At 40.3% G+C, this 20,798-nt stretch overlaps 1 protein-coding gene across 2 annotated transcripts in view; it reads left to right on the forward strand.

Annotated features, from left to right (window-relative positions):
• The first annotated feature begins 657 nt into the window (after nucleotides 1–657).
• Nucleotides 658–20,798, forward strand: part of olfm2a (olfactomedin 2a) — a 46,829-nt gene continuing 26,688 nt past the window's right edge. Inside the window, exons 1-2 of one of the 2 annotated variants that reach the window (XM_068336750.1) lie at nucleotides 658–900; nucleotides 1,035–1,092. In XM_068336750.1, the coding sequence (XP_068192851.1) occupies nucleotides 896–900; nucleotides 1,035–1,092 (63 nt within the window). In that variant the 5' untranslated portion in view covers nucleotides 658–895. Of the gene's footprint in view, nucleotides 1,093–20,798 lie in introns of both variants that reach the window. The other variant, XM_068336751.1, reaches the window with a different exon arrangement.

Below are 20,798 nucleotides of genomic sequence, written 5' to 3' on the forward strand. Positions count from 1 at the left end.
ACAGGCTGGGAGTACACACTCACGGACCACCTCACGTGGCTTGAAAAATACTAACTTAGAACGCCTGACCATCATTTAACCATCCATTAGATAACAGCATGCATTATCATGATTTTAATCACGGCAACAGCAATCATTATTTTCTTAAATGCTGGAGAATCCCTCCATTTTGGCATCTGCTAAATGGATATGCATCAAAGTCACAAATGAAGCTACTGGGTATCTGACTATCCTGTTATTTTATGTCACATATAATTTATTCTATCTATCTATCTATCTATCTATCTATCTATCTATCTATCTATCTATCTATCTATCTATCTATCTATCTATCTATCTATCTATCTATCTATCTATCTATCTATCTATCTATCTATCTATCTATCTATCTATCTATCTATCCATCTATCTATGCATCATCTATGGTAGAATGAATATTGTCAAGCACGGCTGTTTCTCCATCACGCACACACGCACGCACGCACGCACGCACGCACACACGCACACACACACACACACACACACACACACACACACACACACACACACACACACACACACACACACACACACACACATAAACCAAGCTTCGCTGCGTCAAAGAGTGGGACTTTTTAGACTGTGCTCCTTGCACACAGCCGTGCTGCTCCTAGCGTCGGTACCTCGCAAACGCAGCAGTCACCTTCCAACCTCTGCGACTCTCCTCGATTCCTCTCTCTTCGTCGCAGGTATTTTTGGAGGGGGACCGCGTCTGGAGACTTGTCCACAACGGGACATTGAGGATTTTTTTTTTTCTTCATCTCGTGATAGATTGTAGATAGTGTTACGGTTCACAAACACTATCTTATCCTGTCGCTTTTACCGATCCAGAGAAGGGTTGCCGTGCGTCCTGGTGATGAGGTTGGTGGCGCACAGCCGACACAGCATTAAAGGAATCCCTGTGTTTCTGAAGAAACCGCCCCAGTGAGGGACAAGAACAGGGGCGAGAGCCGCAGGAACTGGTGTCTAACCTGGACGTTATCGTTTTCGTCTAGGATGCATCTTTTCGGTGCCATGTTCCTACTTGTGATGTTAGCTGTCGTGCCCTGTGAGGTAAGGTCTCCGGCGCAAATGCTCGCACGCAATGAATAAGCATTGTTTAAAAGTTCCTATAACAGCGCTGGCTGCATGGATACTAATGTTCTAGAATCGGATCAATTACGGAGGAACCAGCGCTTTTATCAAGAGCCAAAATCAGCATTAACATAAGACGATGCATGTTACAGCATGGATTAGAAAAGCTGATGCTTTTCCGTGGCGCACAGATGAGAAGCGCTGAACTGACGCTGAATTCACCAGAAGTCGATTCACCTGCTTGGAAGTGGAAGTCGTTGAATGACTGACAGAAATGTATTTCTTTAATAGATTAAATAACAGTGACTAAAATATGAAAAAAGATATGAAGAAATTAATGGTTATATTATGAGAATATTTCCCTACAGGCAATAATAATAATAATAATGTCAATAACGTTTCCTTTGACTCTGGTGCCGTTTATACCCCCGGAGATCGTTGTTCACAGACCTTCTTACCTTTACATGACTGATGTGGATGTCCACGGGCTCCGATTGCGCTGATTAAGCCATTAAGGAACCGGGCGAGGAACGACAACAGTGGACAGTTTGTTCACGGGATCTATACGTGTGATCTGAGACCGCGCGTAATGAACAGCAAATCAGACCAGCGCCAACAAATGGTTGTAAATTCTGGAAATGTGTAAGGTGTTTGAGAGTGCCGCTGTGGGCTATAGTGTATGAGAGAAAGTCGTTCCCCTTCCATGCAATGACGAGCTTTGACATGACACTTTTAAATTGAAGTGAAGGCCGGTAATTTGTCTGACCCAGAAAAGCTTTCAGCAAGACAGGACCATTTGAATTTGCAGATATTCTGCTGGTCAGCATGCAGTCAGTGTTGAATTCAGCCCATCCTGATTATCTGCTCTTAATAAAAATAAAAATAAAAGGCATGTAGTGGACTATATTGTACAGCTCCGTTTGTGGCACCTTTAAATCCACGCAGGACCACGGACAGCGCCTTCAGACGGCTGTGAGTCAGTTTGGCACCAGAGACCTCCTTATGACACGTTGGCGGTGAGTGTCATCATTTGGCAAACGATGCCAGACAGATGGCAGGGCCTCGCAAATAAAAAAAAGTGTTTTGAAAATAAAACATTTCAGAGTGCTAAATAAATGTAACAGAACGTGTATTTTAATTTTATCACGTATTAATGTGACATTAGAGAGTAATAATACTACTGGTGACTAACATAAGACCGGATTGTTGAATCTCTAAGCAGTTGTGTTTAAGAGTTATGGACTTTTCACCGTAAGCAAACACTTTCTATGATTATCAACATTCTTCCATCAAATAATTCAATATAGTTATATATGTCAGATGAATAACATGTAGACTTTAAAGGCCACATGTTGCAGCATACTGTATAGTAATGCTTTATGAACATTGAACTTTAACAGAGGTAGAAGCTACAGCATGTTCTCAACCTGGGTTGTATACTCCTGAATGGCCATATTGCGCTCCTTTGTGTTTGTTTCATATAGTGTCATATAACTGGCCACAGCACAGACTGCGTTCGATGAAAACAAAATTGTTTCATTTTCAGTAGTATAGAATCAGGTGCAGGAGTTTGATTCAACAGTTACCATATCCTCAGCTGCACAACTACACCAAAATAAAACTAAATTGATGCACCTCTTCAAACTCCTTTTAAGTTTACTAGTTACTATGATTCTTATTCTTATAAATAGTTTAGGGAAAGCTCAAGTTATGCTGACATCATAAAATCTAATCAAACAGCTAATTCTAACACCTCACGCATTTGAATCGTAAAGTTCCAAAAGTTACAAACGCAGCTCTGAGGCCTTCTTTAATAAGTAAAGATGAATGAATGTCATCACTAAACACTTGTGAATGTGACACTAAAAATGTAACTGCTGACTTATTATAAATATCCCAAACCCCGTCTTGAGTGGGTTCAAACTGTAATTGGCCTTGGGGGACATTTCGTTCTAAGTGTTTGCATTAAATATTTAAAGGGCTGAAAGAAAATATGACACCACCCATCTCCATGAGATCGCACAGCAAACATAAAGAATTGATGACTTTTTGCATATCTACTGCAATCGGGGCAACACTCATAGTCTCATGGCGGAGTCGAGAAATTCAGATACTTTCAGTCAGTCTCAGCAGTGTATGAAAAATTTAGAGGAATTTAATGAGACAGATGCACTTGTTTGTTCACTGCATGTGTTTGTTAAATGCCCATAAAGCCCAGGGGTCTTCAGTGTAAGTGATTCAGATAGGCACCTGCTTGACCTTGGAACAGATGTCTATTGTGGTGATTAAATCAGTCCATGCATGACAGGAACGTGTATGTGCGTGTGTGTGTTTCTGTGTGTGTGTGCACGTGCGTGAGAGAGAGAGAGAAGAGAGAGAGACTTCTGATTTGTAGTTTACATATGCTGTACTTGTTTCATCAGGGTCTCAGGTATCAGGGCATTGAAAACATGAACAGCTACATGAAAAAAAACCTGCATATATGTCATCAGTCAGCAATTAGTGATGCACCTCATGCACTTTATGTTGGAATAATGAGCAGTGTAACGAATTGTCTCAGAAGCTCAGCGTGTTTTCATTCCACTGGTTAACTCTAATGATAATGCTCACAATGTAAATTCAATGCACAAGTCAAAAGAACAGCGAAATGTCAGCAGATGCGAAGCCCATTGTAACTTATATAAGAAGAAGATGGTTGTTTTTTTAAAAAGAAATTTGAGATTTTATGTGGTCTGTTAAAAACATGTAAGCTGTGAGGTGATCAGATTTTATTTTATTTTTTAAAAAGACAAAGATAACAAATTCAGTATTAATCCAATTTTTTTTTTCAACATTGGATTTTGATGGTGATGCCTGCCTTGAATCTCTATGAATGAATACAGATTCTTTGTTCAAAAACAAATTAGAAGAGTCTGCTGGTCATGACTGAGAGGTGAGGTGTTATTGCTCAAAGAGATGAAACCGTTCTTTATGAAATCTCGTATTCTATCGCTGCTTCATTTTGGCTCAAGATGTCAAGAAAATCAATTTCTAGTGTACTTGTAAGAGTCCCATTCACATTTGTAGACAAATAGTTTTCAAGGTGGTCACATTGGAGCAGCAGCTTATTGTTAGAATACAATTATTAGTTTAAGAAGCTGGACTCAAAGACTCCCAGTATTAGCATGGTTAAGAGTGATGGAGAGTGAAATGAACACTTACATTGGTGTTTTTCTCTTCAAACACCAAGTGCATCGGAGTAGAAAACCTAATTGCTTGTCATTCTCAAAGAGAGAGGCAGAAGCCCGCGTAAGCAATTGGCTGGATTTTTTTCAGTAATTTACTTGATCCAGGGATCAGAATAAACAATTGGTGTGAGCTGACTACCATTTAGGACAGTGTTAAGTTGTTTTTCCTCGTCCTAGATTGGTGTGATGATTTCACCACAAACTCATCCAGCCGGGGGTCAATACGCTGCTAGAAGACAAGCACTATTAACAAACGCACACTTGTATATTAAGTTACTGTTTGAAATGTAATTTGTCAGATGGCACAAGCCTTTAGTAAATTTAATTATAAAGTACTTTAGCAAAATAAGACAAGTTTCACTGGACAGACAGGTGACACAACAAAGCAGTGGTTCATGTTATTCCCGCACATCAAGGACGTTCTGAACCTGGAGCTGCACTATGTAGAGTTTACGTCTTAATGGAGGTTTTCCTGGTGGTACAACCTCTCCCCATAGTCCAAATACACACATGTTAGGTGAAAGTGCTCATGGGTGTGAATGGTCTCATGTATCTATAGGTCAGACCTGTTGTGAGCTGGCCCCCTGTTCAGAGCCTAACCCACCTGTCACTCAATTTGACTGGTAGTGAGCTCCTACAAAGGGTAAGAATTTATATATAGTGGATGGATGTATTTATAGGTTTTATTGAGGTAAATGCACCAGAACAGGTGGAATAATACCATACAAAGAGGACTTTCTAAGCAACAGCACCTTGAAGAAATCTTATAGATTTAATTTATTTAACCTGAACAACAAACAAAAGCAAAATGATGTTAAGTAGTTGGCTGACCTAATGCTAATGTCATCTCTACAACAAAGTCAGACTTCAGCTCAATCAGAGTCAGGAAGGACAAGCAGCTGTGTTGGCAAATGTCCAGTGGAGGCAGCTTTAAACAGTCCACCGACCTGGCACTGACCCTCTGGCCAAAAATCTCTTTTCCTGACACAAGTCCAATGAGGGACACCGTCGTAATAAATGCCCTCCCCCTAGACGTCAGCATAATCAAGCCACCGGTGGTAAAAAAAAAAAAAAAAGATGAAATGCTTCCCCTGCCTTCATTAATAGTGAGCATTCTTTTAATTTATATTGAGTATTGAGACCGTGTAATGGATAACAGTCAGAGGACAGAGTAACAGTGACGTGAGTCCATGTTTCTGGAGTGGAAGGACATTAGGAGACAGCTTGGCCAAAGTGTGCTCAGACAACCAGCATCTGAACCCTCTCCTATAATTCAAGAAATAAATTAAAAGCTGCATGCACGGACGTAAATCTGGTAACAAAGGATAAATAGTTGCTACGGCTACCCCAGTACATGTCTGAATCACTAACGTTATACAACCACGAATGACCAATGACAGTCAATCTGCAACACACCAATACACCGTTGACTTCATTACAAGAACATAGAATGTTTCATATGGAGCTCATGTAACCTTCATATTCCCATCTATTAAAGTTAATAACTGATAGTATAATTCTACTACAGCCAGATGGTCCTGATTAATATCAATAATATCTAAGCTTAGTCTTATGGTAACATGTTTTTCACCCATAACCTATTTTCATGCTTCCTGTCAGTGTGGACCTTTCATGTCTGGCACAATTTGTGTAAACCCACGTTCATGCATTCCCTATTAATATACAAAGGTGCTGCTTCACAATCAGCCAGATAATGAGTATGTATTATATCTGACTCTGAGTTGCTGGCAGAGATTGAGTAGTATGTGCTTATGTCACGACTGATTAGGTTCGAGGCAGAATCAACGCTCCATGCAGACGGCGCATCGTCTAAGTCAAAGTCATAGCACTGTACATATGTTTGTTTCATAAAAGGGATGGTGCTTAAGAAAGAAGGCTTGATCACAGGGAGCTATCAAGCCTTTGTGCTGTCTGCTATTCACCCTCCAATCTTAATGTTTGATGCTCTTTCATGTAGCCCGCTGCTTCATCATCTGAGGCGCGTGTGCATCTTTGTACTGACACGTAATCTGTATAAGCAAGATGGGAACTCCCCTCCCATCAAAGGTAAAAAACACGGTCCTCGAAATGTAAAAAAAAAAAAAAAAATGATGGGGTAAAAGGTTGCAGTTCTCTAGGTTAAAGTTTGACATTTGCAACATGCTTTTTCTGTTTTGGCATGAGAGGAAGTCAGCAAGAGTTTTTGCCAGACAGGGAGGCTTGTGCTTTGGTTTTTGATGACGATGTACCTGTTTCTGGGTCAGTTTTCTGCATGACTCAAACAGCGGGTGATATTAGCGTGTAATGATGGCAGTGAACTTTTTTGCAGTCTGGCCCAGGGTGAAATGGGTGACTGATTTCACTACTGTGGTGCCCTGGCTGAGGCATGAAGGCATGCAGTTTTCTGCATAATAATTGGTTAGCAGATAGAACACAAGGTAGAGAAAAATGTTTCGTACCGAGATGTACTTTACAAATACTGAGGAATGGCGAAACCCAATGAGGTCTGCATGTATGTGTGTATATGCAAACACACATGGAGCAAAACTCTTGACTCCATACAGTATGTATACTACAAAAATACTGCAGGCAACAATTTATAATATATTTTTGACATTTTATGGTACATTAAGATTTTTATAGCAGCTCTTTCAAGCATTGTAGATTAAATGTCACAATGCCCTTCACTCTCTGCTGACAAACACGCCTCAAGAAGAAACCCAAGCCTGCATTTGATGGTTTTTTTAAAAATGTTTTAAGAGTTGAATTCATACAATTGGTGCATTGCTCACCAAAATCCTGGGTATTTCAGCTTTTAGCAGGTATTTTCAAAGACAATCAATACTTACTGGTAATGTCAATGTAGTATCAGAAAAGCTTTGTAATTACAATTTATAATAAGTACATCTATGACATTTTGTCATTTCCATGACCTAGATAATGGTATTTTTGCCAATTTTTTATATTTTACATTTTTTGATACTGAAGCTTGTGTTTGGTTCATTTTTGAAATGACCAAACACTCATTGAGAGCTACAGACTGACTGCAATGCTCCGGGGCTGGACGATATCTAAATGACCTCTGTTGCTGTTTTCTGTCTTGTTGAAAAGTGCTGCCCTGAAATGACCATTAGCATTCCCCTGCATTGAGCTGACTGACTCTAGGGCAGCTCGTAATCATCATTAGAAAGGTCTTTAAGGTCTTTTAGGACTGACTACTAAATACAGTCATTAGAGCCTTTTCATTTTTACAGACAGGGTTAGCAAGGACCTAACCAACCATCAGCTGTATGTACTATATTCAAACAGGAGGAAGGAACATTTTAGTTGTGTTCACATAGTGTACAAGATTTTATCTGGTTGCTGTCAGCAACATATTGAAAAGATAAGCCTGACTGGTGCGATGGATATCATCTCTATATCACATTCTTCGCCCCACTTTCTCTCTTTTCCGTCTGCGTGAGCATGCCAGGGGGCGCAGGACGACCGGAGTTTTATGTATGTGACTCTAAGCCAGAGCGACATTTCTCTGACAACACCCAAAACAGACACACACACACACACACGCGCGCACAGGCAGCCTTTCTTTTACACACACAAATTGTCATTGTCTCCCTTTCTCCCTCCCCTTTGGTCTGCAGTTCACAACAGAGAAGTCCACAACATCAACAACAACAACAACAAAAAACAGCCAACTAACATGATGATTCAATACCAGCCAATGTTGCTGAGGCTCTCAAGCCAGTCACATGATGTAGGATGAGTGACAGATGCCAGGTGGCGAGCACAGGGTCAGCCTTGGACAAATAGCCACCAGTAAGGGTAACAAGACACACTAACCTACCCTGGTAACTGCTACAATTTAACTTGCCCAATAAATTTTTTTTATTCATATGCTGTTTTAGCAGTAGGCACCTCCCGACCATTTTTTGTACGACCTTGCTTTTCCCTGCTCGATGAATCTTTTATGAGCCTGGCAATGTGGGTTTCTGTGTAGAAGATTGGAATATAAATATGGCTGTTGCGCCCAGAGCTTCTCTTCGTGCTCTGATACAAAAGCTTTCATAAGACTGAGCAGATTGGGCAAGTTCTTACTTGAACGGATCCCTTCACATCTTTTCGCTTTTATCGGAGGACACACATCCCGTATCAGAGAGCGTTACGCATTCCCAAACACCATAAACAGATTCTGCCTCCACCTGTTCGATCACGTGACCGGATAAAACACCACACACACCCAGGATGTTTTGTTGCTTGAAAAAGTGTTGGTTTTTATTTTCAGTTCTTAGACCTTGTGGCTAGTGCACCTATGGTTCAGATATAGACTGCTCACATTTGCGACATGGGTTGAAAGTTGCCATTGAAAGAGGTTTGATTAAATAGTTTTTTTTCGTTGTTTTTTCCTTATTTCTGCTCCTTTTTTTATTTTATTTTTTTCCGCTGCTCTGTCTCCTCTTCCTCCAGTTACACGTGACCTTTGCTACATTTGCTCTAGAGAATCCTCTCCTAACTGCCAACTGTGACGGACAGCACTTCCCCTCCGTTTTGAGGGGGCAGGCAACTCCATTGCGGGGCTTTCATTTTTTGGAAATGAAGGACAAGAGATATAGGCAGCACGGCAGAGGAGGATGGCAAGAGGAACCATTTAATCGATGTGTTTTCTACGTGGTACTGTCATAGCCACTCAGTGGGGCCATTGATGAGTGAGGCTGTCTCTGACTGCGCCAAGGCTTAAAGGCTCCAGTCAGGGAGGCGTGGGAGCCCAGCAGCTACCAGACACTGCTGCATATCAAGCAGGCTTGCAAAGATGCTCTCTGCAGCCCCACGTCGAGCAGGGTAGAGACGTCCTTTGATAGAGACGCTACATGTAGGGGAGGAGAGATAACAAGATGCTCCAGTAGAAGGAACACCACCTTACATGTTACATTATTCTGCCTGATAATAAACCCCTGGGGCTGCTCCAGCTCTACAAAACACACAGACACAGTGAGAAAGATGATGTGACTTCCACATCTGGAAGTAGCAAGCCACAAGTTGAGAATGTCATATATTTGCATGCTGCAAATCCAAAACTAGCAGTAAGTATTTTAAATAACAATGGAAATAGACCTGCAGCAACAGACATTTACTTGAAGACATTTAGCTTGCCTTTGATGGATTTCATAAAATCAAGGGGGAATTGATATAAAGCTAAATTTTTGGGTCTCTTCTGATAGGCATATTAGGGTTATGATAAACACATTAGTCAGACAGAACTTTTTTTGATGTGAATCTTGTATTTCTATTAAGCAGTACCATGAATATTTGTTCATTTTGATTATTCAGAACAACCAACTGCATGCCTCTGTGAGTTTTCAGTCTACATTTTCTCCTCCACAATAATCTACACCCTCAGACACAGAAAGACGGCATGTACAAAGAACAAATTGTATTTCTGAGAGTCTTTTTGTCCCTCTTGGCCATTAGTGATATTCTCTTTAATAGCAATCCACGCAGTACATGAATTTACGTTGTGCTAAAAATGTGCAGCATTAACTAAAGGTAATAATGAGAACTATGTGTGTGTGTGTGTGTGTGTGTGTGTGTGTGCGTGCGTGCGTGTGTGTGTGTGTGTGTGTTTGTGTGTGTATATCTATTATCTATATATATACATATAGGTAAACACACACACAAACACACCTCGGCTCATGTATACCTCGATTTACGTCATTTCGAATCACGTCATTCTCGATTATGTGTTGGTTTTCAAAAGAATATTCAGTACAAGAAAAAATAAAATTAAGTTTACATCATTTTAGCTGAGTTATTTTCTGTTTTTTTATTAGTTTTAAGAAAAAGCCTTTATTTTATTATTCTTCCGCTATGTATCATAAAGATCTCTGAATTGTATTGGTAAATTTAGAATTTTCTTTCTGTACTATATTAATCAAATTATTTTGTTTTGTAAGCTTAAAATATATTCATATTAACCATGTGTTATGGAAAATGCATTTAGAAATAACATATAGAACTGGGAATGCTTATTTCAGCGTGGAGACAAGTTAATTCAACATATGTTTTTTTTTAACTTACGTCTGCTTGAACCAATTTGCAAGGTAGGCTAAGGTATACACACACACACACACACACACACAACCACACACACACAGACATATGCACAGTATACATACATTACACATACTGTATATCTCCATATATATATATATATATATATACATACATACAGGCAAACCTAGGTTTCCGACCACAACGTTCCGGATGGCTGTTCGAATACCGATTTGTTCAAATTCTAAATACATTTTTCCCATTTCCCATTAAATGGTCTCAATCCGTTCCGAGACGCTAGAAAGCTACCTTTTTTCAACATAATATCCATCCATTTTCTGCCGCTGTATCCGTGTGCTATGTTATTTCATAATGTCATTTATATATCAAATTGTATAGTAATGAAACATCAAAGAAATCTAAAAGAAAGAAGCAAACAGGAGTACGTGTTAAGTACGATCCTGTGACGCTCTTATTTTGGGACTTCTGGTTATACCCGGAAGTGGTTGCATGTAAATATAATGCTCTTGTTCTGTTGAGTAATGTGCCAGTGTTCAATTGAGTGTTCAGGTGAGTGTAGCGGGCTCCGGTTCAATGAAGAAGAGAAAAACTTACTGTATACTATTTCCGCTTATCATTCACCATGCAGATTCCGGATGAGCAAGTCTGGTATAGCAACAGAAAGAAAGAAAGAAAAAAACCATCAACGTAATCATGTTAGCCTAAGGTACGAGTTACTGTCGTCTTTCGGGCAGAAGTTTTCGGTACCGTAACTCGTACCATAGGCAATGGAACACAAATTAAGTGAGAAATTCTTGAATACAGTAAACTAAAATTAAAAGAACATTACAGTTAAAGCATAAGAACATTAAAGATAAGAACTTTTACCTTTGTGGTGGTGAGCAGTCGGCGTTCGTGAATGGAATGTTGGAGAGGAGGAGGAGGGTGGATGTTTGTTTTTCGTTCGACTTCTTAATTTTGTTCGACTTATAAGACTAAAAAATTCCAAATTTTTTGGTCGAATTCCGATTTGTTCGATGTCTAAAGCGTTCGAAAACCAAGGTTTGCTTGTATACTCATACACACACACACACACACACACACACACACACACACACACACACACACACACACACACACACGCACGCATAATGAACAGTGTCAGAGTACGAAATGAGAGGATGCAGCCTGGATTTGAATTTGTACCCAGTGGAGCAGCTGTGCAGGACAGCATGGTGGAAAAATGAGTAACAGAAAAAGGGGAGATGAGGAAAAGACAGAATGGATTTGCTGGAAACGTAGACGAACAGAGTGTTTTCTGACTGTACCTGCTGACTGTGCCTATCGAGTTATTATCTATCCCATCCTCACCAAAAGGAGAACTGTAATTATAGACCTATCGTTCTGTCGCCAGGATTTTATTCCCGCACTAGCTCTGACACACCTCGCAGATCGTCTTTAATTTGCTCCACATTGTTTAATCAGTATAACCATTACGATGACAAAAACAATAGCATGTGAATCCTGTAGCTCCGGCAAGAAACACCAGCAGGAAGAGAAGGTGACGTGCTGTTGACAGAGGAGATGACAGATGAAATGAACTGGAGTGTCTTTTCTGTGGCAGGGGAAAAAAGAAATCTCATCATCAAATAAAAAAATGCTGTCATGATGATTAAAGTCTGCAACTCTTGCTCTTTTACCTTAGTGTGCATGCGTATGTACAGTGATGTGTGTGTGTGTGTGTGTGTGTGTGTGTGTGTGTGTGTGTGTGTGTGTGTGTGTGTGTGTCTGCGTCTGCATCTTGATGTACCAAAAAGTGAAAAAAAACAACAAGTTTTTCTCAGGGTGATGCAGCGGCTATATGCAGTAATCATTACATTTTTGAGCAACAGAGCCGAGAGCTTCAGCCACACTAATGGCGATGTGATGAATAGGTGTTCAGGAGAGGTCTCTCTCTTTAAGACTCAGCGCCTCGGGCTACTGGCCCTCTTAGCTCTCGTCTCCTACTCCTCTCAGTGAAAGTAACATTGTGCAGTAAGCTGGCAGAGACATCTCCGTCTTCTCGCTTGTCAGACGCACGTTTTACTCTGTACGTTTTTGGATACATATCTGAAGTGCTCAGATGTGCATCGATCTTATCCGGACAGCCCTGAACATGGAGATTAAATGTAAAACTCAAACTCCAACCTGAAGCCGATTTGTGCTTTGGCATAATATTGGATGATTTAGTGTGAGGCGTTCGCTGTGAAACATGTGCGTGGGTGAAATCTGTTGATTCAGAAAAGTGCCACCGAAGGGGAACATCAAAAGGAAATTAAAGCAGATTATTGTGGACTTCAGGGGACAGGAGCGTAGAGCTCTCCTCATGCATGAGTCTTTGTTTCTCAAAAGTGACACAAAACACAGCTGCCGTGTGGAGGTGAGTCCTTGCCGTTCAAGAGGTGTCATTAAAATTTAAATGACGGATTTAATCTCAGGGTGAGTGTGTTGCCTTCGTAAAATAATTATGAAATTGTGTTTCTCCTTCTACACATCAGAGTTTAAAGGTCGGATCTTACTGGGATGCGTTCTTGTCCATTTTACCCAAGGCGATCAAGGCTATAGTCCACAATGATTTGTCCCAAGAGGGCTATGTAAAGGAGATGTAGACTGTTATGTCTTCAAGGCAGAAAATGAAAATATTTTTGTCAACGATTAGGAAAGGAAGCACCTCCTGGAGAGAAAAAATCATCTTCCGTTCCCTCTAGGTGCTGCGTGGAATATTAATGCGAGAGGTGGCCTTTCTGATACCAGACCTCCCAGGCTGTACTCACAAATATCATCGTTTAGCACCATAAATCGGTTCGTAGTCTGAGTGGTACGCTGCCTTTGGTTGGGACCTCTTCAAAGAAGACGCAAGTCTGTTGTTAATAGAACAACATTAGGACTCACGCGAGTTTGCGTGATGTGCAACATTTACACTTCACATTTTGTCAGTGGAGTTGATTTGAAAAGACAACGCAGGACATTTTCCTGCATTCCTCAGATATAATTCATATCCTGGTTCCTGCTGAATACTGCATCTGTTCCTGAGAGAAAGAGCTTACCGGGATGTATAATGTGGCGATGCACCAGAATGCCACTTTCTGAAAACTATGGCCTCTTTCTTGTTGCTCCCACTAACACCTTCCCACTCGTAATACTGTACTTCTCATCTCACACTTGACTAACTTTACAGACTATAACCCCTCAATAATATTCAACGTGGAACCCTCAGGTTTCTACTCTGCACACTCATTTTCTCCACTTTGTTGATATAGCCCTCCCTGTTTCTTTGTTACTTTATCCAACGACTAGATGGATCAGTTGTTACCCATTTTTCATTTCATTTTGAGACCTCACAGTTTATGTGACAAACTGTTGGGGTGGGGGGATTCAGAAGCACAGGCTAACACAAGACTGTTTATTTATACTAATAATTCTTTCCACTCCTTCCACAGCTTTGGAAATTGCCACAAAAGCACACAGTGACAAGTTAATTTGTTTATCTACATGATTCTCCTCACCATTTTCCCATAACTCCATGTGGCTGTAAATGTAATACTCAGTTAGGGGATGTTTCTGCACTGCACTGCACACTGTGCCTGTGTTGTACTAATTATGTGTCCCTAATTAAATGTTACAGCTTCTCTGAGCATTAATGACCTGAAGACAGAGGATACAAATGGAGGCTCCACTGTGAGCCTTGACAAAAAAAACAAACAAAAAAAACTTGGCACAACAGACTGCAGGCTGGTCCTATCCCTTCATTACAAATATACTGTAACAGTTGATGTTTTTGGTTATTGTTTGCTCCTGACCGTGCAGAAACTGCATTGTTTCTGCACTGTTGTTTTTTTTTTTCTTCTCACAAGCTGATTTTGAAAAGTCTCGGTCAACAGGACTGTAATTGGCAGGATCGCACCACTTTTCTTTTTTATTCTGGTCCTGTTAGTTTCGCTGCTGCAGACATGGCAGAAAACAGACAAGATGTAAATTCATCACCTCAGGGAGTTTCAGATGCGTCACCATCCCATTCTCTCTCTTTCTCTGTTCCAAACATCAGTCTCCTTTATAACCTTTTTCATATCTTGTGTTACTCTGATTACCGCGTTGAGCGTTGAGTAACCTTCCATAATGATTGGCTAATCATGGTGTTTGCCTTGAGTCTGTGACTGACTTGATTAGCAAACAATGATGGAGATGGAGACCAGATGAGAATAACGTAAACACTTTATCTATGGGTTGTCACTTTACTCATCTAACAAGCAACAAGGAACATTGGCTCTAAAATTTGCTCTCAGTTCTTCTGCAGATATAGACAAATACATCACTGATGAAACAAAGCACTTTGCCATCACAGTAATAAGGCAATGGAATGGCACTCGACTCCAGCGGGGACACACTTCAAATTACTCCCAGCAGCAAAATGGATAGCCCAACACAGATTTGTAAATATTAGCATTCCAAAAAAAAGACTTTTTCAGTTGGGCCATCTATAATTGAACTCCTACTAAAACTGAGTGTTTGCCAGCACTCATGTGAAGACAAGATGAAAAACCTCAATTATTCTGTGTAATAGCGACAAAGCCAGAAGTGCAAGTTCAGTGAGGGGCATTTTTGACGTGGCAAGCTCCGTGGGGGTGGGGGGGGGTCGTCTCAATTAGCTGGCTTTCTTTGAACCTCAGATACCTTCCCTGCAAAAGCTAAGGACTCACATGCTGCTGTCCGTAATTACCCCGTTTACCCCATTTTTGTTTTTTTTTACAGCATGTGTGGGACCAAAGGCCACGACGTTGCATGGATTTCTGCTTTTGGATCCAGGAAAGGGGTGGGTTCGAGGGGACATTGGCAATCAGGTCATGGAGCCAGGAAATTATCATAGTAATTGTGTGTGTCGTGTGCGTGTGTGTATGCATGTGTGGGTCTCGGTGTGGGTTTTATTCAGCCAGGCACAGGAAGTGCGACACTGAGTCGTATTCAGTATTATTCATTGGCAGGACTTGGTGCAGAACAGTGGAAAGAGCCATGCTGCGCTGCAGAATGCACAGCAGCTGATTGCTGCATGTAGTTCCTGTCTATTGATTCGATCATTTCTTTTCTGCAGCGAGCCGCGTGCAATACGAGACAATATTCTTATCCTTGATTGAGTCTTCTGATATTCAACCATATAGCACTCAGAGATCCAAAGAAATCCTTTCAACGACATATATACATTTCATAAATCAGATGAAGATTATCCACATTCAATCAACACGTTGTCTTTGGTGCTAAAAAAATTATTTTCACTTCACGAGCGAATGATTTGAGATTCTCATTATGAATATCAAACGACACCAGTCCTGGTAGGAGTCTTTGTTTGATCTGCAATCGTGTCTCCTAATAAATAAGATGCCATTCATAATGATGACTTGATTATTATTGATAAGGCACAATTTGATGACAGAGAAATTAAACAAAAAATTCTAATGATGTTTGTGGAGGTGTTCCAGCTTCCTCTTTCAGTGCTAAATGTACATTGATATTTATGTGAAAGTGGAATTAATAAGAATATTGTGTTCTTGAAGCTACCTTTCAAAGTAAAAAAACAAAACAAAAAACAAACAAACAGCAAAGGTTTGCAAGAGTTCCTGTCTGTCCTCCTCCACAAGTCAAAAAAGAAGCTTAAGCCCTTCAACCTCTTTTTCATCACCTCTGAGAATGGATGCAACTAATGAAAGGTTTCCATTTATATTAAACAAAGAGCAGCATAAATGTTACAAACCTTTCTTTGTTCATTTTCCCTGCATAAATCACTCAGTGTAGTTTCGCTGTCAAATTCTTCCTCCTGCAATGGCCTCACACTCCCACCAGAGGTATTATCCCCAGGTGTTCAATCCCACTCGACTCACTGAGCAGGCTGCTGGAAGAAGAGCAGGTTATCAAAATAATCAGAACTGAATTGTAAAATAATGATCTTGAGTTATTTTTAATTTCCTGATCTGCACATGTAATAATGCTGTGGCACCCTTAATCGGAAGTCCAATGAATTCAGTTTAAATGATACTTGTGGCATCTGTTTAACTTCTAGTTATCTTCAATTCAATAGCAGAAGAAAAACATTATTACAGCAGGTTTTAGTATAAGGTAGTATATTATGAAAGTGTCTCCAGTGTGGGCTGATTAGCTGGACGCGGTGGGCTCCTCTGTAAAGACAATGGATCGACTCCCCACAGTGTATTATAGATGCCTCCCAGTCGATACAGCCAAGCAGACACACTTACTCTATTGATTTTCTTTCTCAGATTTTCCCACTGGAAGGAAATATTCTTACCTGTTTGCAGTTGTTATTGTACTTTTGTGTTTTTTGGGCTGAGCCATGGCCGGTGATGCTGTGTGTTTCCTACTATTTTTAAACAATATATGTTTATTACAGTAGTTGCTAAAATGTTGCATTGAGAGTATATCTTTGAGTTAAAAGTCAATTTCTGGGTGGACTCAATATATCAGGAGACACTGTGGACATTTCACATCTCAGTAGAGAGAAATTATGGACATGAATATGGATAGGTGCTGAAACACATAAACAAATACTGCATATGTAATCCTAAGTAAACACACAAATGGATGCATTTAGCATGAAAATGCATTTAACTCTCACAGTCAAATGCATAAAATCTTAGGCTGAGCATGCATGATTATTGACTCAACCAAGGTCTTCATGTGTGATCATGCCATAACTCATATACTGTCACTGGCTTATGTGACAGAAACATAGAATCCACTTCATTTGAATTGAATTCTCACTACTTGAACATTATTTGAACATTAACATGACTGAACGTACTCAACTGGATAGGGTTCGTTCTCTGTTGTTTGTGCATGCTTGGGTCGGTGTGCGTGTATTCTATAGTTTCTCCTTTGGTTACAAAGGCCAGCATAGAATGTAAAAACCCAGATGAGTTCCCTTAATCACAGGCCCACAGGAACCATTAATAGATTAAATACTCCATGTTGAAAGCACACCAGTGTTTGCCTGCCTGAACCCCAGGGTACAGCCTGTTTAAGCTTTTTAAATAGTTGCCATGGTAATGAGGTCACACTTTGTTTAAGATGATTTTGATCTTGATGTATTCAGAAAGCGGTGGACCTCCACGTCCATCATCTAATTAATGAATTATGACTCAGAAAAATAGCCAGTATTCTTAGGCGCACACGTCTCCGGCATCTTTTAGAGCTCAGGCGGGGGTTTTTGGTTTGTATGCAGCATCTCTGCCTCAGTCATAACAGCTCTGCATCATTAGGAGGGAGGTCTGCATATTAAGCTGAAGTATAATTTGTTCCTTTGCCTGTGCTGTGGATCTGTAGCTGACTGCGAGTCAGCGAGACAACAGACAGTGGTAGGGTTGGTGCCTTTCTTCCCCAGCATTGTTTTCACACCCAGAGCTCGTCCCTACGACCCCAGGGCATCATAGCACTCTACTGCCATCCATGGGTGTGCTAGCATTCCTGCAGTCGGTGGTGATTTTCACTGTTAGAACTGATTAAAAATGCCCTTTATAGAACACGCCCACAGGCTAGGAGCTAGAGTGGATTTCTTTTACATGTTTATGATAAAGCGAAGGGCCATGCCCGAGTATCTATGTGGAGGCGTGGTGTGTGTGTGTGTGTGTGTGTGAATGTGCAAATCATGTGATAAGACGGGCATGATCACCAGTGAAAGTATATGACCTCAGGACAGAAATGGTACAAAGTAAGACACATGCAGGGTGGAGGAGAAACACATCATGTGATGACATTTTTTTTTTTTTAACATTTATTTTTACTTGTTGCCGGAGGGGGAAGGATAGACGACAGAGAGACGGAGCAAGCGAGGAGAGTCAAAGGCTAAATAAAATCCATGCAGAAGGAAACAAAGGGGATCAGCAGAGAATTGGAGATAATGACATAGCAGAGGAGGAGCAAAAAATGAGGTTTGTCTGCCATTTATTAGAGGGAAATTATGAAGAATGACTTTGAAAATTAATCAAAAAGGATTAAATTTCTACAGGTTAAATGGCTGCCTTCCTCTCTTGCTAATTTTTAATGAAAGCTTGTTCTGCCAGCAGACTCTGTGATTAGACGGATGATTGGCAGAGCCTGTAATTCTTTTGAGTATGTCAGATTGTCCTCATCGTACTCATTATACTCACCTTTTATGTGGGCAATCACTTTATAAAATATGACTTCTGACCTGTTCCTTGTGAGAAGCATTTTAAGTTTGGAGTCCACAGGCAGGTTCCTCGCTTCTCAGCTGAAGCGGATGCATTATTTATAGACAAGTTATTTATGAGGGACTCTGATTAAAAGTTTGTTTTTATTATAGAAACAAAGGGAGCACAGGTGAAAATGTCTCAGGACAGATGGCGTGTGAGTTTCAGACAGAATCTGATGTTTTACATCCAGCAGGCGCAGCAGGAATACGATAATTTGTTACTAGTAACATGAAATATGAACTATGGAAGAAGTAAATGTAGTAAAAATGGGAAACAAAATACTGCAGTTGTGCACTGACGTCGTGTACCCAACTATGGATCCAAGGTAAAGATGAGCGTGTCATTGAGTGTTGGAATAAGTGTGGTACAAAGGTGTGTTTGATGGAAAGGTAGGTTTACCCTGGTGTAGATCAATGAAGCATTAGGAGCCTACCTAATCCCCTGTGAGTCATGCTACCGCATGAAGGAATTCCAAAATTAAATATAAAACTTTAAACATTAATATACAAAAAAGATTTTCCACAACTCTTATTTTTTTCAAATAGGATCTTCACAAGTATAAATTAACATGTCTCATGAATATTTGCTGTCTGTATATTTTTTTGTAGTGTTCACTTATTTACTAAAGCTTTATAAATTAATGTAAAAATAAATGTACTGTATTCTAGTTTTTCCTCACAGTGAAATATTCATTTTTCATGAGCTGGCTGGTCTCAAATGATCAAGTAAGTTGTATAAATAGGGAGCGAATCGACTCTCATTGAGAGAATTGTAAGACGTTATCCTTGAGGAGTTTAGTTAAAAAAAGATAAAGGACGATTACCTAACCGGTGTTTAAATCTTTGCTGCCACCCTGAGAATATGATGATCACTGCATTTTCTGCGGATAGTCACAAAAAACGTGTGATATGACTCATCACATTGAGTGTGTCACCCACACAAAGCTATGGAGCAAAACTCCCAGATCACTACTATTGAACTTTAATATATAAATACAATTTCCATATAAATATTCAAATGCAGAGTATGTCCTTTATATACTGTATACCAGTTCAGAGACTTGGAGTATTCCAGAGTTTGACTTCTTTTGAATAATGAACCACGTGTCAAATGTGTAACCGTGCATCAACCTACCTCGTTACGTTTCCATGGCACCCTCACATACAGTGACAGCACCATGTCACCATGTCCAATATTGCAGATCAACGATGACAGCAGAGGCTTCAGGTGGTGACAGTTTAGTGGGTGTGTTTCCAGCCACAAACACAAGGGGGCGGTCTTTCCCCAGAAATAGATGAGCTGAGACATCCAGGACATGACAGCCAGCAGGTGAGCTGAGGAAGGCTGACAAATTCGGACGGAGCTCAGAAAGCTGTCTCTTGACATATCACTTCAGAGTACACCCCATACAGCCCAGATCACTCATACAATGTGAGTGGGACATGAGGGGGCGGGGGGCATCCATAGCTGACAAAATGAATAAGTCAGCAGAGGAGGAACAGGGCATGAAATGGAGATGACCTGGCTGTTTTGTCAGAGTGAGCCATTCTGTCATCATTATGCATGAATCTTTTGGGTGTAACGTGACACCAGCACCCGGAATCTAGATGAAAACTGGCTTCAAGTTTCATGCTTCCATCTGATTTCTTGGTGAAAAGGTGAGTAATACATTAATGCAACTATGACGTGTAGATAAAATCCATACCACATTCTGACAGGACCAACTAAATTTCAGTACCTGTCTGGAGCCTATCTGAAAATAAGGTCACGTCAGGCTTGAGGTGAAAAGATTAGTGTGATATCTGACACAGGATTACCTGCAGTGACTTTGCTGAAAGCTATAGCCATTTGGATTATACCAATATAAAATTTGGAAAAATACAGCACCTCAAAAATAATCTCTAACCCCTTTTATTCAAAAATAACATGGTTTACCTGCTAGATATAGTCTTTTCAAGCTTTATTAATCCATTTTATAATCAAAGCGTGCTGATATCTTTAGTATCCTGCAAAACAGGATTTTATCATTTACATCAATTATAGCGGAAATTTGCATTCCTCACTATTTCAGGGCATCAGCAATATTTTACAGTCTAAAGAAGACATTGAAACTGACTGTGATGATATGGTTGCCTGAAGCAGAATAGAATTTAGGATATGT

The sequence above is a fragment of the Antennarius striatus genome, chromosome 16 (assembly GCF_040054535.1).
Source record: "Antennarius striatus isolate MH-2024 chromosome 16, ASM4005453v1, whole genome shotgun sequence".
NCBI lineage: Eukaryota > Metazoa > Chordata > Actinopteri > Lophiiformes > Antennariidae > Antennarius > Antennarius striatus.